Source organism: Archocentrus centrarchus, chromosome 7, assembly GCF_007364275.1.
Source record: "Archocentrus centrarchus isolate MPI-CPG fArcCen1 chromosome 7, fArcCen1, whole genome shotgun sequence".
NCBI lineage: Eukaryota > Metazoa > Chordata > Actinopteri > Cichliformes > Cichlidae > Archocentrus > Archocentrus centrarchus.
Window position 1 is genome coordinate 27,989,011 of NC_044352.1, and position 17,178 is coordinate 28,006,188.

At 40.9% G+C, this 17,178-nt stretch overlaps 2 protein-coding genes across 5 annotated transcripts; both read left to right on the forward strand.

Annotated features, from left to right (window-relative positions):
• Positions 1–2,138: 2,138 nt before the first annotated feature.
• Positions 2,139–11,736, forward strand: zbtb17 (zinc finger and BTB domain containing 17). 4 transcript variants are annotated; one of them, XM_030734399.1, is made up of 15 exons: positions 2,139–2,320; positions 3,372–3,594; positions 3,682–3,861; positions 4,390–4,722; positions 5,016–5,105; positions 5,643–5,908; positions 6,076–6,218; positions 6,335–6,635; positions 7,385–7,472; positions 8,405–8,521; positions 8,622–8,742; positions 9,305–9,435; positions 9,603–9,866; positions 10,027–10,116; positions 10,957–11,736. In XM_030734399.1, exons 2-15 carry the CDS (start codon positions 3,390–3,392, stop codon positions 11,376–11,378), a joined length of 2,751 nt encoding a protein of 916 aa, XP_030590259.1. In that variant the 5' UTR covers positions 2,139–2,320; positions 3,372–3,389; the 3' UTR covers positions 11,379–11,736. The 4 variants fall into 4 exon arrangements, with proteins under 4 accessions (XP_030590259.1, XP_030590258.1, XP_030590256.1 ...); XM_030734398.1 differs by having other exon boundaries at positions 2,140–2,309; XM_030734396.1 differs by having other exon boundaries at positions 2,149–2,202.
• A 703-nt stretch (positions 11,737–12,439) lies between these two features.
• Positions 12,440–16,956, forward strand: ddost (dolichyl-diphosphooligosaccharide--protein glycosyltransferase subunit (non-catalytic)). Its single transcript, XM_030733335.1, has 11 exons — positions 12,440–12,724; positions 13,368–13,478; positions 13,573–13,659; positions 13,756–13,859; positions 13,940–14,034; positions 14,205–14,298; positions 15,136–15,284; positions 15,561–15,708; positions 15,800–15,920; positions 16,014–16,120; positions 16,354–16,956. Exons 1-11 carry the CDS (start codon positions 12,490–12,492, stop codon positions 16,501–16,503), a joined length of 1,401 nt encoding a protein of 466 aa, XP_030589195.1. The 5' UTR covers positions 12,440–12,489; the 3' UTR covers positions 16,504–16,956.
• The last annotated feature ends 222 nt before the right edge of the window (positions 16,957–17,178 follow it).

The following is a 17,178-nucleotide window of genomic DNA, read 5'->3' on the forward strand; positions in this document are numbered from 1 at the left end:
GGCCTTCTTTGGTGGGGGAGAAGACGGGTGTTTCCACCGCATGGACTGCTGTTTGGTGTCTGGCTCAAAGTGGTGAACCCAACATTCATCTTGGGTGAGGAAACGTTCAAGAAAACCAGCTGGATTTGCTTCAAAAAGTGCCAAGTTCACCTGCAACGTGACCAGCCTGGTGTGCTTTTGATCAGGCATCAAAAATTGTGCCACCCACTGAACGGAAACCTTTGACACACCAAGATCGTTATGCAGAATGTTCCCAACTTGTTCACAGGAGATGCCTACAGGATTAGCTATCTGATTAACAGTTAATTGTCTGTCATCCATCATCATGTGGTGATTACAATCAATGTTTTCTTGGGTGGTGGCTGTGGCAGGACGTCCGGACCTTGGGTCATCTTTTAGGCTCTCCCTACCCCTCCTGAATTCAGCTGCCCAATATTGCACAGCTAATAAAGCTGGAGCATCATCCCCTAATGTAGCAATCATGTCAACATGAATGTCCTTGGGGGCTAACCCCTTTTTCTGCATATATGTGATAACACCACGGTGCCAAATTTAGTCAATTTCTCATAACCAATCCTCAATTCTGTATCCATGTGGGTTTATCTGGAAAGAAAACATGCAGTTGGCATCAGTAAAGTTTGAATTTAAGGCATGTCAAATTTAATTACTGTATAATAACTCCTTCTTAGTCGGTTCATGAACTTTTCAGCCCACCCTCACTAATAACAGCCATAAGTATTTATACGTTTTGTATCCTAGAAATGAATGCTTCTTTTATCCTTCACAGTTAGTGATTTAAGAAACTGACCTCTTATACCCACATTTAACCACAGAATATATAAAATGCATTATATAATACAGCTTACATATAAAAGTTATCTTAGAAAATAGTAATTCAGTGTGAAATATGAACATCTGGGATTATTACATTAGACTTAAAAGATTAATTGACACACTTTAGGTGAATGTAACAGCTAGCCATTCTATTACAAATAGGTTTAATAACCAGCTCCGGACGCTAGAGGACCTTTAAAAAAAAAAAAAAAACTTTATTGACAATAATATGTGCAACAATATTGGCACTGTTACATTTCAGATCAAAATAACAGCCATTCTTCATATTGTCCAGAGCAAGGTCATGCATATAAAATTAAAAAAATAAATCACTGATAAAACAAAAAGGGGGCTGTATCAAATTCACTTAAATCTATCAAAAAGAGAAGATAATTTTAGTTCATTTTAATTAGTTAAGTGAATTACTAAAGAGTTTTAGCTCATTCTTCCAAGGGCTTAAGGTAGGTTTAGTTTTAAGGCACTTACATTTATGAATGAAAACCTTTACCAATAATATATTATTATTAAAAACAAAATCCACACTCTTATTCTTAAAGAAAATACCAAATGTAATGGTCTGCATAGTCAGAGGTGAAAGATCCATGTTCAGCTCTGTAAATCAACCCAAAACATTCCTACTATTTCACAGTGAAAAAAAATATGTTCTAAAGTTTCTTCTCCACAAAGAAAACTGTTATTTGTTTCAAAGTTACGTTTCGATGTCAAACCTTCTTTCGTCGGATAAATTTCATTAAAATTTTTAAAATTAATTTCTTTCACTTTTTTTTTCTTTGTCTGTGTGTGTGTGTGTGTGTGTGGGGGGGGGGGGGGGGGTTAAAATGTTTCTAATTACTTTGTTTGTATATTTATAATCACAAAAACCAGCTCCATCAATGGAGAGCTGCCACAACCCAGCAGAGACTTTTAAATGTGCCATGTCCTCTTTTAAAGACTTCAGTATAACTTTTATCAATCTATTAGAACATTTTTGATAATTTTCACATTTTCTGTAACACATTTCCATTTTCATCTATGAAATGAGCAGCAGTCCATATCCCCCTAGCATTCCTCTATGTGCAGAAATATATATTTTATTCCAAAAATTGTATAAACCATATTGGGGACTATGAACCCAAATGAATTCCTATCATTAATAAAATATTTTAACCATTCATAATATCAAAATCAATCGCATTAATACCTCTGCTAAAGGAACTTTGCACATTATTTATCTCAGGTCTGTCACGACATCGCGTGGCCGCCGCCAGTACAACATTTGTTCATACTGCGCATGCTCCTGTGAAACATCCGGCCGGTCCCTATCAATCGATCAGAGAGAGGAAGATGGCGTTGGATGGAGTAAGCGGGGTATGATCGATCACCGAAAAACTCGATTGGGTTCGTTTATTTTCCCCCGAGTCAAACACTCCGTAATCCCGCTCGGTCCAGCAGTTTGAAGCCTAAGTGGAGAACAGGTAAAAAGGAGGTAATTCAGGTGATTTCTGTTAAAATGGCGCTTCTTAAAAAAAAAAAAGGAAAAAGAGCAAGCTAGCCGTGAAAACAACAAGAGCGTAGGAGAGGCCAGAGTCGCCGCTCCGCCATCTTGTCCCTTCGCTGTACGCATGTAGGCATGCTAAATTAATCCCTGATAACAAAGCTGCAAGGATGGAGGAATTGTAATCGATGTATTGCACCGTCAAACCAAGCTGTCAAAACTTGTGGAGCAGCTGACGTTCAACTTGCAAAAAAAAAAAATTAAATTAAAAAAATAGCTGAACACCCCCCGGGACACAAGATCAGGCTCATTCCTGAGTTGAAGTCGCCTCTCGCGGTTTAGATGGCCTTACATCATGCAGCAGCGCATTTCGGATTTAGGCTTTTCTTCGCTAAAACGTTTTTCTCCTAAAAAATGCACGAAGTGTTTGTGCAGTTTGCTTCGTGGGTGGTTTCCTGTGAGTCCGGAGAACATGTCATACTCGAACAAAACACCTGAAACCAGAATCCGATGAAACAGCGTACTTAGACTTATTGCTGCAACGCATACAGAGATTTTAAAAACGTATTTAACACAGTTGGTGCAGATTTTACGGAAACATTGTGCAGTTGCATTGGAAACGGGAGGATTTGCAAAATAAAGTTACCACAGTTTCCTCAGATGTGCCCACTTTTAATTTTTAAATAAGGATAGTAAACAATAGGACTTCTGCTACTTTGTTTTGCTCATGTGATGGTGCTCTGTGACATATAGATGAAATAGTAATTCGGGATATTTAAGTTGAACATGCAGTTAAAAATATGCTGATTGCAAAATCTACACTCTTATTTTATTAATGTGTAATGTATGAGTTTTGTTTTAAAACTAATATTTAAATTTTTCTGAAAGTTCTTCCATCCCCCACACCAAAATAAACACTGAAGTCACTCATTTAAATTCACAATAAAATTTAGGATAGTTTTTTTATGGAATGGGAGGAGGGGCAATCATATTAGAGGTGAACACAGATTTACCCATCAGGCTGACTCCGTTTTATCCACAGAGCTTGTGCTTCAGGACGATGGAGTTCCCGTGGCACAGTGGGAAAGTTCTCGAGCAGCTTAACCGGCAGCGCAAGCAGGGCCTGCTGTGTGACTGCACCTTTGTTGTGGACGGTGTGGACTTCAAGGCCCACAAGGCTGTGCTGGCTGCGTGCAGTGTGTACTTCCGCACCCTCTTTCTGGACCAGAAGGATGTGGTGCATCTGGACATTAGCAATGCAGCAGGTGGGTCCCTAGTGGGTTATGCAGTCTAGTCTATGCAACATGCCTGCTGTCTGACTGGATCTGTTGCTTTGCTGAATATCGTTTCAGGCTTGGGTCAGGTCCTGGATTTTATGTACACTGCAAAGCTGAGTTTAAGTCTACAGAATGTAGAAGATGTGCTGTCAGTAGCTCACTTTTTACAGATGCAAGAAATTGTGAACGCATGTTCTGCGTACCAGTCGATGTCAAATCCAGCTCCATCTGTCATAACACTGGATTTTGCTGTTGGTGAGTCTGTTCTTCAGCCTTTCTTTCTTTTTTCTAATCAGTAGACACCGTCCCCAGCTAACGATCTTTGCATAGAGCAAAACACGCCTTGATTCTGCAACGTCAGGCAGTTAAAATGAGTCACCAGCTGCCTGTATTAAATTTGCCAAGCAAGTTTAACCTCACTTTCTATGGCATGAGGTTCCTCATATGTTTGTCTGTCTGGTGTATTTCCACTCTCTCCATGTTTGGCAGTAGTCACTACAGATGGTACTCCACATTATGAAAAATAAGCCAGAAGTACCTCTAAATTTTATTCAGACATAGATATTTACATGATTGTTGTTATATTGAGCTGATAATATGGTTGTTTATATCTTCTTGTTGGTATTTATTTTGTAGAAAATAAATCACAATATTGATTTTTAATTACTGTAGATTCTGCATTGTAACCAAAGTATGAAATATTGTGCCTGATATTCAGTATGCATTGTTTCCATATTCTTCTGAGAGGATGACCTACTTTTCATTGTGTCTTTAACACCCCAGATGAAAAAACAGGTGAAGGAGAGCGGAAAGAAGAAACTGATAATCAGCTGTCTGAAGTGGCATCGCAAGCAGAGGAGTGCCCTCCCAGCATTCCCACAGAGGACAAAGAGACCACTCAAAGTCAGGAGATTTTAGAGGAAGAGATTTCTGCCGAAACGCAACCGCCTGTGTCTCAGCCGACCCCCACTAAGACCCACTCGGGCCGTGGACGACCGCCTAAAACAGCCTCCTTACTTGCTCAAAAGAAGATGTCTGTAAAGAATGAGGAAGAAGGTGGTGCTTCAGATGCACCCAGCTTCCAGGACAACCCCTCTGATGCCGACTACACACCCAGTAAAAACATATTTACAAGTCTTTTTATTTATTATGTGTCCTGACATATTTAAAGGGTCCACATGATGCAGGTAGTTTTATAATAAATGTGTGATTTTTTTTTTTTTTTGGTTTGTTTTTAATTTGATAGTATTTGATGTTTTATTTCAGTCATTAACATTTTCTTTTTCAAAACAACAAAAAAAAAAAGAGGTTATATAAATAAATGCTGACAGTCAAGAATTAAATTCAGTAGTTAAGAACACAAATTATTGTGTTGGCATAACAAAGAGGTGTTTTCAATGTTTTCACAGAATCACCACTGAAATCTGCTGGCGGTTCGTCTTACATGAGCTCCCGCGGGAGGAGAATCAGAAAACCTCCTCGGCGAAACTTCCCACCTGGTGAGCGGTCTGCGCTGTAGAAACTTAAGCAGCACTTGTTTCCTTTAAGCTTCCCACTCGACAAAAGGAAAAGTGAAGACGTTTAAAAACACTTTAAGATTCAGAGTTTGGTTAGTGCTTGTATGATTATCCTTTTTTTTTTTTAAATGCTTTTGCATTTGGTTCCATGCATCATAAACACCCTGCACACATCTTGCTACAAACCTACTTTGTTACACCTGCTTATGTCTACGCATGTGTTTCATTGCGACTTTTACAGAAGAGTGCTCGCATAGAAACACTCCTAATGGCAGTGGTGGTGAGAACTAAACATTTAAAAGCTGCTGATAGTGCTCATTGCTACAGTCGCAGCTGGCATGTCGGGAAGAAGTCGTGAGGAATATTAACGTGAAAGTGACCTATGTCTGATTTGGAGATTGTTATCACTTTGACAGCAATCCCATATCTTAATTTGTTCTTTTCTTGTCATTGCTATGTCCTGTCAAAGCTTTAGACAGTTTGTCATTTTCAAAGGTTTTTCTATTGTTGTCCTCACAGACAATGACTCAGAGGATGAAGGCCCATCACAGACAAAATCTAGTAATAAGATGGCAGAGCCAGCAGGGGTGGCTGAAGGGCAGGAAGAAGACTCCGGCGAGATCGGCGATGTGGAGGCTGATGATAATGATGATGATGGAGTTGGAGAGGAGGATGACGAGCAGATGGAAGGAGTCAGCGAGAGAGACGGAAGACAAGCTCAGTCAGCGTCCATGAGCAACCGATCTGAATCAAAGCCTTACAGCTCGGTGACACACAAATGTGAGGTGAGGGATGTGTGAGACAGCTCCAGACACACCGTGCCTGCTTTTCCTGCTCTGGCTTATCTATTAATGCCACTGCTGGGAGCTTTCATACAAGTCTTTGCATCATAGGTGCTTTTATGCAGATGTTGGTCACATTTGCATTCAGATCTTTGCATTCCTCTTTCTAGGATTGTGGGAAGAAATTCACCCATACAGGCAATTTCAAGAGACACATGCGTATTCACACGGGAGAGAAACCATTCAGCTGCCGGGACTGCAACAAGGCTTTCTCTGACCCTGCAGCTTGTAAAGCCCATGAGAAAACGCACAGGTAAATGACTTTTCCTATTCATATTCATTTAGTTTAACGTCACATATTTCTGCAGACAGCTTCCCTTTGCCCTTTGTCCGATTTCTGCCTTAAAGTGAGCTGTCGTTTACTCTTAGCCCCCTGAAGCCATACTGCTGCTCTGCTTGTGGAAAGAGCTACCGCCAGATCAGCCTGCTCAATCTGCACCACAAACGGCACACAGGCGAAGCACGGTACAGCTGTGAGGTTTGTGGGAAACTTTTCACCACTTCGGGCAATCTGAAGCGCCACCAGCTGGTGCACAGTGGCGAGAAGCCGTACCACTGCGACTACTGCGAGAAGGCCTTCTCTGACCCCACCGCCAAGATGCGGCATCTGGAAACGCATGACACAGAGAAGGGCAACAAGTGTCCGCACTGTGACAAACGCTTCAACCAGGTAACGCCTGGAAAGGTCTGGGTTTTCATAAACATTATACTGTGATTCCAGGCAACATTTTTTAATGGAAAGTCTCAGTTGGATAGTCATATTCACATTTTTATACATAAAACTCCCACTCACCCCCTTGGTGGTGATATGTGTGTATTCTTCAAGCTCTGATCCTCTATCAGAGGCCTGAGAGTTTGAGGGTTCTGCGCAGTATTGCTGCTTTTCAACTCCTACCTACTCAGCTCGACTCGGTTTTCAGGGTTTTTCATTAGGTGGTAGTACCTGGTACCATGTACTTTTTTTAGTACCTACAATTCCAAACATGCCAAGTCGATCCGAAAATGTGATGTCAACAGAATTCATGCCACTGATTGGACAAGTCACGAATTGGGGACTCCTAATCCATATGTGGTACAGATGTTCCTGTACACTATCCCAGCCGCAGATGTTGTGCCTCTCCATGTACACTCATATGTCATACTTGCATCTTACATCCTGTTAGTATGTGCTGAATAGCTTCTGAGGCACCTTTGCACAGCAGCATTACTGTCTTTGGAACAACAGGTCAGGGTTTGAAATCCTGTGGATCCAGGGCAGGGTCCCCAGGCAAGACCCTCAATGTTACCCTGACTTATCTCAGAAGATGAGTCACATAACTAAAGTCATAGTGGCTTGGATGCCACCCTGCTTATATATGTATACTTAATTATCAGTAAAATATTACTGAAGATTTTTGTTGCTTGGTGTTTTCTTGCTAGCTTGGGAATCTGAAGGCTCACTTAAAAATCCACATCACAGATGGTCCTCTGAAGTGCAAGGAATGCGGCAAACAGTTTACCACGTCAGGTAAAAAAAATAATCATTTGGCTTTTTTCTCTCCACACAGATTGTAACATGTAAGAAATTTGTTTTTATTGCAAAAATGAATAAAAGGCTCTCAGTTTCTTCATAAAAACAAATTCTACCCATCAGAGAAATGTTCATCTTACATTCATCAAAACATTAAGCAGCAATTTTTTATTTCTTATTTACTTCTTCAGCTGGTAGATAGTAGGTCGAGGCTGTTCAGTTTAAAACATGGTTTGGGATAGGAAAAAAAATCCAGCAATGAAGATGCAGACATGTATGATGTTTATGCACTCTCTCAGTATCCTTAATGTGTAGGATGCATTTTATCTGCTTCTTTCTGATGGTGACACCGTTGTTATAGACAGTTGGCAGTGTTTGTAATTGCAGTGGCTTATTATTGAAATATCAACATCAGACCTTCTTGGCTTCCAGCTTCTCAAACATGAGCTTTAACTGTTTTGCCCTTTTGTAAATTGTGTAACTTTTGGGTTTTGGGCTTGATTCAAATTAATGATTTTAGAAAAAAATAGTTGCAGCTCTACTGTTGTCACATAATTTTGATTTAAGTTAGAAAGCCTATTACAGTGCAGCCATTAAGAGATGCAGTTAACTGGGGCAAATGTCTGTTATGTGGGATTTTATGGTTGGAAGGAATAAACAGTGGGATTCTTTGTTCCCAGTAAAGGAAATGTACAGTAGGATACAGTCACTTGGAAGCACTCTTGCACTGTGATAAAGAAGCTACTGTTTATCAACTATTCAAATGTTTTTAGGACTTAAAAGTGCTGTATTTATAGTTCAGATGGCTTAACGTAAACTGTGATATACTTGAGCACAATTATTTAATTGATTTTAGTTATTGTGCTAATACTTTTTTTCTCCTTTCAGCCATTTGGTCTAATCTTTGTGTGTTGGTACCTGCCATTTAGGGAATCTGAAGAGGCACCTGCGGGTTCACAGCGGAGAGAAACCGTACGTCTGCGCGCACTGCCAGAGAGCTTTCAGTGATCCTGGGGCTCTGCAGCGGCATGAACGCATCCACACAGGTACTTTCAGGACAGTCAGACAGATTCTGGGGCATATGAACTTATTCTCAGTTTTCAATCTGAATCCCTGTGTGATTATCTACTTCCCATGATATTGCAGGAGAGAAGCCCTGTGTCTGTCTTATCTGTGGGAAGGCTTTCACCCAGGCTAGCTCCCTCATCGCTCACGTCCGCCAGCACACGGGAGAGAAGCCCTACGTCTGTGATCGCTGTGGTAAAAGGTCAGCATGGCAAGAAAGAGCAGATATCGCAGTGCTACAATGATAGGCTCGTGTTTCACAGCTCACTTGTTGCTGAGGTACAAAAATTGACATTATTCAACAAGGATGTTTAAGAAGAGAATATTAAGTATTGTTTAGAGGTTTCGCCTTATGTAAGCAATAATGAGAATTGAAGATTTATTTGTGTGACCTATTGGCAAATTATCTAACAACTCTTAACTGTGAGAAATCACATATGAGGTCATTGTCATTGACCTTAAAGTTCATTCAAGTGATAGTGATAGCACTGAGCTCAAGTCTTCTTCTTTCAGCTGCTCCCTTTAGGCGTCATCACAGCGGTTCATCTGCCTCCAATTCACCCTAGATTTACTTTAGAACTGAGCTCAAGTAAATTTACTAAAAAGTTGCCCAATATTATAGATCAAAAACTAATTTTATCCCGTATTGTTTGTTCAGGCTCAAATGTATCGGGATATTTTCCTGGTAACATTTATGAACAGAACTTCTAAATGTGTCGGGGAAACCAGATGAGAGGATATAGCTTACATTTGTTTTCGTGCAGGTTTGTGCAGTCTAGTCAACTGGCCAATCACATTCGCCATCACGACAACGTCCGCCCACACAAGTGTCAGATGTGCAACAAGGCATTTGTCAATGTGGGAGACCTGTCGAAGCACATCATCATTCACACAGGTAAGGACCAAATTTGTTATGAGGATTTTGGACTTTTTTAGGAAAAATGGAGTCGAACTCTCACCTGTTGAGCGCTTCAGTCTTTGTGTCCTAACACATCTTTATCCACCCAGGTGAACTATAAGCTTTCAGCTTCAGTTGACTACTTATCTGTCTTGTTGTGTCAGGAGAAAAACCTTTCCTGTGTGACAAATGCGGTCGAGGGTTCAATCGCGTGGACAATCTGCGCTCTCACGTCAAGACTGTCCACCAGGGCAAGGCCGGCATGAAGCGGCTGGTGGTGGCAGAGGGAAGCGCAGACGAGGGAGCTGATGGGGGAGCAGGGACGTGCGCCTCTGATGGCGAGATCAACATAGTCACTGTCACCACAGAGGACATCGTCACGCTGGCAACGGAGGCCCTGGCGGCCAGTGCTGTGGCTCAGCTGACAGGTCAGACTCCATCTTCAAGGCAAAATCAGTTTTTTGGGGGGGAGAGGGAAATGTCAGTATCCCTAACTAGAATGTAATCACCGCCAGAGATCTTTGTAGATGATAAAAGGATGAATATAAAGGGGAACAGACAGTGCCAAATGTTTGTGTCTGTTAACAGTAGTTCCAGTGGCTGCTTCAGTATCTGCAGATGAGACAGAGGCTCTGAAAGCTGAAATCACCAAGGCTGTGGAGAAAGTGCAAGAAGCAGGTAGGACAGGTGCTTCATAGCATTATAAAAACATGCAAAGAAAAGAGTTAATAATGAAAACAGCATATCAGACATGGTTTGGGAGAGAAGCACAATTTGATACTAAACAATAATGTGGAATAATTGGGTTAACACAGTGTGGGAAAGTACATAAAACTTCTGAGTTGTATGTATCAGAGATTATCGTGTTCAACATAAACACTCTGAAAAGAAAAGAAGAAGTTGAAAATTAATCTGTGTCTCGCTTTATTTATGACCTCAGTAAACACTTGACTGATGAGCTTATGGTGTCAATCCCTAGTTTTAATTTTTTTAAAAAATTATTGCTCCATTTAGAGTAAAACAGGCAATAAAGCTGCGTAGCTACTGTGTGACTGACCAGTCGCTACCATGTGCAGTGCCATTGGTTTCTCTTCGAAATCCACCTCTGGCTCGTCACATCCGGTTCAAAAAAATAAAATGGCACTTTATGATGGCAAGACTGCCGTGTCCCTTTTTCATATACAGTTTATGAGTTTGTCAAGTTGTCACGAAAAAACTAAATTTTCTGAGTAATTTAAAGCATTCCTGTTTATTTCCGTTTGAAAGCTGAAGTCCATTTATTTACCCTGGAAACGATAATTAGCAAAACAGGTAGATTGTGTTTGACAGATTTTGAAGTACAGAAGTACTGTGATAACCATCTAAATGGTCTTAAAGGGAAGTATTATTGCAATAGTGTAAACTGTAGTGTTTATCTTCATCAGAAGCCAGATCCTTTTCTTATACAGAACAGAGCACAGATTAGGAAATGGACATGTAAATGCTTAATTTGTTCATCAACTCTTTTTCTATTCCCAGATCCCAACACCCAGATCTTGTACGCTTGTGATTCATGTGGTGACAAATTCTTGGATGCCAGCTCTTTAGCTCAGCACGTACGCATCCACACAGCTCAAGCCCTGGTCATGTTTCAGGCAGACTCTGACTTCTACCAGTACACTGCAGCCACCACTTCTGAGGGGGATTCTGCTACAACATGGCAACCCACACCCGAACAGGTCATCCACGAAGGAGAGCTAATCTTCCGTGCCCAGGACGGAGAGGGAGAAGCAGAAGAAGGGATGATCGGAGAGGTGCAAGAACAAGAAGAATCCGAACAGGCAGTTCAGGAGGAGAAGGTGGAGGACGGACAGGTGGAAACCAGCACTGAGCTCAAAACACATGAAAAAGGTGTCGAGGAGGAAAAGGAGCAGGAGATGGAATGTGAGAGTCAGGCATAGTGGGGCAGATCTGTTAAAATGTATGTCATTTTGCTTGTAAGGGAAATCAGATTTATACAGTATGAGGAATAGAAAGAAATTAACTGTTTATGATGCTCAGAAGTTTTGTTAAATATAAACTGGATTCATAACAGACACTGTTCCTAAAACATTTTCTCTCCAGATTTGTAATCGATAATCATGTCCTGTTTCCAGCAAACAAGATGAGCTCTAGTAGTTTTGGTAAACGTTAAGAGGTGGTTATACTACTTTGTGTAGTTTATTTTTAGACTGCAGTGTAGGACTGTGCTTTGTCCATTGTATAAAACATTTCAAATCTGTCTTACCCTCTCTAACTTAAATAAAAGACTTCTCTGTGCTATTTTTTCCCCATTTTTATGATGAAATAAGAATATAATTTTCCTTAAACACTCAAAAATATTTTGTTGTACTTAAAGTATTTTCGTGCAGAGGATGTTATACAGAGGATATCTACATGAATATATAGGGTAGTAAACATTTAAAGAAAGGATAACTTACGCCTTTTTAAAGGAGGAAGAATGTGTTTATTAATTTTCTCACAGACACTGTAAAGCTTGTGCTTAGATATTATTTGTATATTTGTTATGTGTCCTCTAAAAAGATTAGAATTATGTGTGCTGATGACAAACTGTCCGTTAAGTCAAAGTTTTACAGTCATAACAGAGTTGCTTTGTACAAGACATTTTTCTGTCACCAGTGGTTTTGTGTCATTAATTTGCCGAATGCTCAAAATCAGCTCAATAAAGAATTGCCACAGCTCGTGTTGTGCTCTTGTATTTGCAGTTTTATGTAGATAGACTGATGAGTATAAATAAGGAAAAACAGCAATAACATTTATTGCATGTTTTAAAAATCACCTAAAACACAAAAATATGTTAAGATCTTTAAACACCGCCCAACCCATGAAGTCCCAGGATGGCTCTGATTATGAATATTCAGTACAAATGTACACAGCCAGGCTTCTAATAAAGCTGTCATCCCATTAGTTGGCTGGAAGTCAGGGCGACGCGTTCCTCTCTGTGATTGGCTACTTTTCCGGGTCAGAGTTCAGTCCACTGCCGCTAACGCTGACGTCTACTTCTGCAGCAAAATGGCGGCGCTGACGGCAGTCGTGCAGACGAACCGGTCCGGTTCTTTATCATCGTCCAAAAAACGAAGCGCAATGGAGTCACCAAGGCGGTTCAAGCTTTTGGACACTAGCGTCCTTTTATTGCTGACGTTAGCCTCCATGCTGCACTGTGCTGTGGCGGACGGTAAGACGTTGGTGCTGCTGGACAACCTCAACATCAAAGACACCCATTCAATCTTCTTCCGCAGTCTGGCAGGTCAGTATAATAACAGGCTATTTTGCACTTAAACCTACTCTGCTGTACACTCGTATATATCCCACTTGGACCGGGTATCCGCAGGTTTTCAGCCGCTAAAAAAAAAGAGCCGCCGGTAGACCAGAACCTGATGCACAATAGCACGAATGCTAACATTAGCTTAGGTGTATCGTGTTCGCTGTGTCCAAACTTAATTTGAGCCTTTTACAATTGAGTGTGCTATAATTTTATGGATAAAAGTATGCTCGATGCATCTGGGCAAACAATTTAACGTACACTGTACATGCAGGATGCATTTCCGGCTTCTCTGCTTAAAAGGTTTGCTGGTAGTGCGGAAAATCTTTCCTTTTGGGGGATCACACCTAATGAGCGGACTTCACAGAGTTTGGGGGAGTTGTGGAATACGGTTTTAAGTTTACATGTAAAACAAAAGGCTTACATGATTCTGAAAAGACAACTTTTGTAATAATGAGGCTGTTACGTGCTTATCTTAAAGTGCACGCACACCTGCGCTGTATACTGTTGCTGTAAAGGTGTTCCACTTTTCAGAATCCAGTGTGTTGAATGCCACTTTTTTAAAAACCGTAGCCAGCATAATAATGTTCAGTATTAGCGTTAATCATAATAGATCTCTCTTCTTCAGACCGGGGATTTGACCTCACCTTCAAGACCGCTGATGACTCCACCCTGTCTCTGATCAAATATGGACAGTTCCTGTATGACCATCTAATTATTTTCTCGCCGTCAGTTGAGGGTGAGTTTGACACCATTACGACAACAACATTTTTTATGGCCAGAGATTTCTTCCTTGACGTAATCTGTAAGCACTTGTTTTTGGTCATCTTCAGACTTTGGTGGAAATATAAATGTGGAGACTATTACGTCCTTCATTGATGGTGGAGGCAATGTCCTGGTTGCTGCAAGTTCAGATATCGGTCAGTTGATTTCTAACAGGGTTTGCTCCAGTCTTATATTATTTAAATTTTTGCAGTTTGGTCATTCAAGTAGTTTTTTTTGTCCTTGATACACAGGTGACCCTCTGAGGGAGCTGGGCAGTGAGTGTGGCATTGAGTTTGATGAGGAAAAGACTGCCGTCATTGATCATCACAACTACGATGTGTCTGATCCTGGAGAGGTAAACAGTTTGTCCTTTAGACAGCGACTGCTTCACGTTTTCTTATGTTGTTGTTTAGCTGTGACCTTTTGTGTTTCCAGCATACCATGATTGTCGCTGACCCAGAGAACCTACTGAAAGCTCCCACTATTGTTGGCAAATCCACCAAAAAACCTATTTTATTTAAGGGTGTTGGGTAAGCGCAATGATTTTCACACTATTTTTATATTTTCTATTCATTAGTCCCTTTAGCTGGTGCAGGGACTTGTTTTATTTTATTTTTTTAGTAATGCTAAAAGCTTAATTGCATTACCCAGTGGAAACTATATTAATTGTAACATACATGCCGTGGCTCACTTCTTCCAGCATGGTGGCAGACCCAGATAACCCTCTTGTCCTGGACATCCTTACTGGCTCCTCCACCTCCTACTCCTTTTTCCCTGACAGACCCATCTCACAGGTAACACTGCTGACATGTCATGATAATGTTGGATAGTGAATTATGATTTATTCAGTAAAAAACTGTCCTAAGCAAGTAACATTTTATTTTTGGTTAGTAATTCTTTCACAAGAAAAAAGTGTGAACTTAAAGGGAGCCTGTTGTGTACTGCCTCATTTACTCTTCTATTTATTTATTTTTACACACAGTGGTAGCTGTTCAAATTAAACATTGTCAAAGTTTGAAATGATGAGTGTATCATATGTGTAAGGAACCCATCTGAGGCAAAAGCTGACAGTTTTTTTTTTTTCTCCGTGTGATCTCACTGAGAGAAATCACATGAGCGCAGATCTGGCTGGGCACAAAGTAGGTCCATCCATCTGCTACTCAAATCTTTGGTTTGCAAGGGGCAGCCAATTAGAAGAAAGCTGATTTAAAGGGAGGTAGAAGGGAGCAAAAACTGCTTCCTTTAGGCAGAGTGACCTGTGAGGCTGCACCAAACCCAGTATGAGCTAAACAAGGATTATTTTGAACTGTGATTAATGCAAAGCTGCCCTGATCGAGTCCAAGAATAAACATATCGTGTTGGAAATGAGCATAACAGATCCTCTTGTAACTATTGGTTGGCTGAATGGATATTCGGTTTCATTTTCACTATCATTTGCTTGGCTTTGCAAAATTTATATGTCTTGGTGAAGCATAAGCCATATCAATTTGCAAAGCTAAGCTACAGATAGAGAAAATGAAACTGAATATCCATTCAGTCTCCCAATAGTCTGTCTATGTCTAGGTGAAGCCATAGGTGGTGTATTAGAAATGAACAGAAGTGGTTAATTTTTTTTATTTTAAATGCTCTAGTACCCCCACGCTGTCGGTAAGAACACCCTGCTGATCGCCGGCCTCCAGGCTAGAAACAATGCCAGAGTGGTTTTTAGCGGCTCCTTGGACTTCTTCAGCGATGCCTTCTTCAACTCTGCTGTGCAGAAGGCCACACCAGGTTCACAGAGGTACTCCTTACTCAATGACAGCCTAGTGTCTTTTTTTGCTGTGTTACAAATTTACACTTTTATCACAGATTTCTGCAAGTCAGTGTGTTGCACAGAGTTTGCAGTTCAATGCATTTTAATTCCTAAAGCTAATCCGTAGGCTTGACGTTGTCTTCAGGTGTAACTTGTAAGATTTTAACAACTGTTCACTAATACTGGATTTGGTTACGATGGATTTTTTTGAAGTGAACACAGATATCAGTGTTTGTCTCTTTGCCCTTGTGGGATTTTTTTCAGGCACGAGCAAACGGGGAACGTGGAGCTGGCCGAGGCTCTGTCTCGCTGGGTGTTCAAGGAGGCCGGCGTGCTCAGAGTGGGAGCTGTTACCCATCATCGCGTGGGGGAAACCGCTGCCCCCACAGCATACACCATCACCGACCTCGTGGTGAGTCTTAGTGGTTGTTAGTTATCATCACTGGGAAGATTTTTGTTTTTGGTCCAGTGTATCTCAATCAGTGTAACCCCTTCCCACGCAGGAGTACAGCATTGTCATTGAGATGCTGTCGGAGGGCCGCTGGGTCCCCTTCGACGGAGACGACATCCAGCTCGAGTTTGTGAGGATCGATCCCTTCGTTAGGACTTATCTCAAGAAAAATGGTATGCTATTGTGGTTATAGAACATATTTGCATTAATTTACTTCATATATACAAACTGCATTTACAATAAATGCTGCATTGTTGTTCAAATAGGAGGTAAATACAGTGTCCAGTTCAAGCTACCTGATGTGTACGGAGTCTTCCAGTTCAAGGTGGACTACAACCGACTGGGATATACACATCTCTACTCCTCCACTCAGGCAAGTAATCAGAAGTTTACGTTTGTGTAGTCTATTCAGTTCTGTAGATTGAATCACATTGAGTTTATTTACCATAAGATAAAAGCATGGACATGGTAAAAATGGAAAAATACTGTTTAATTAATGGGTTTCTTCTTCTGTTCTTTTTTTTCCCACACATTTTTTGCTCTAGTAACCTCCTACTTGATGTATTGTATGGCTTGCTAACTTCCACAGTTGTTTCTCCCCCGCAGGTATCAGTGCGTCCCCTGCAGCACACCCAGTATGAGCGCTTCATCCCCTCAGCCTTCCCATACTACGCCAGCGTCTTCTCCATGATGGGTGGACTTTTTCTCTTCAGCGTCGTCTTCCTGCACATGAAAGAGAAGGAGAAGTCTGACTAATTCAGAGAGCCAATGGGGAAGAGAAAATAAGACTGTTGAAGTGAACTTGTGGTGTGAAGAGTGGAAAATGAATGTTTTGTTGGCTTGAGTCTTCACACAGGGACTGTTTCTGTTCTGTTATTGGGCACTCAGTTTGTTGGGGTCTGGGGGCCAAAAGAAGTGCCGGCTGTAATGCAGTGGTTGGGTTTTTTTTTTTTTTTGTACTTTGGAATCACTCAGTGGCCCTTATCTGTTCTGAAGTCAGTGTTTGTTTAAAGTTGCTTTAAATTATATCCCAAGTTGAGCATTTTGCTTAGAAACAGAAGAAACTGACATTAAAATTTGACCCACATTTATTATTGTCAGCAAGAAAAAATTTATTGTGGTAAATATGTGCACTGATTATGCCACATGCTCATCTGTTTTTGATAAGGTTAATGTGTTTTCCAAATAAATTGGAGTCATCTTAATAAAATATTGACATTCCACTCAATAGAAAATCCTGTCGTCTCTCTAACTTAGCACACACAGTAGGCGTGTGCCATCACTTAAGGGGCATTAAATGTTGGTGCTGGACATAACGCTACTGCTTATACATGCTGCGACTTACAGTGTTTGTGTTAGTGGACAGTTCTGAGCACAAACACACTTGGGAAACTTCTATAGGCTCTTCGATCTCTGCGGTTAAACCGCGGC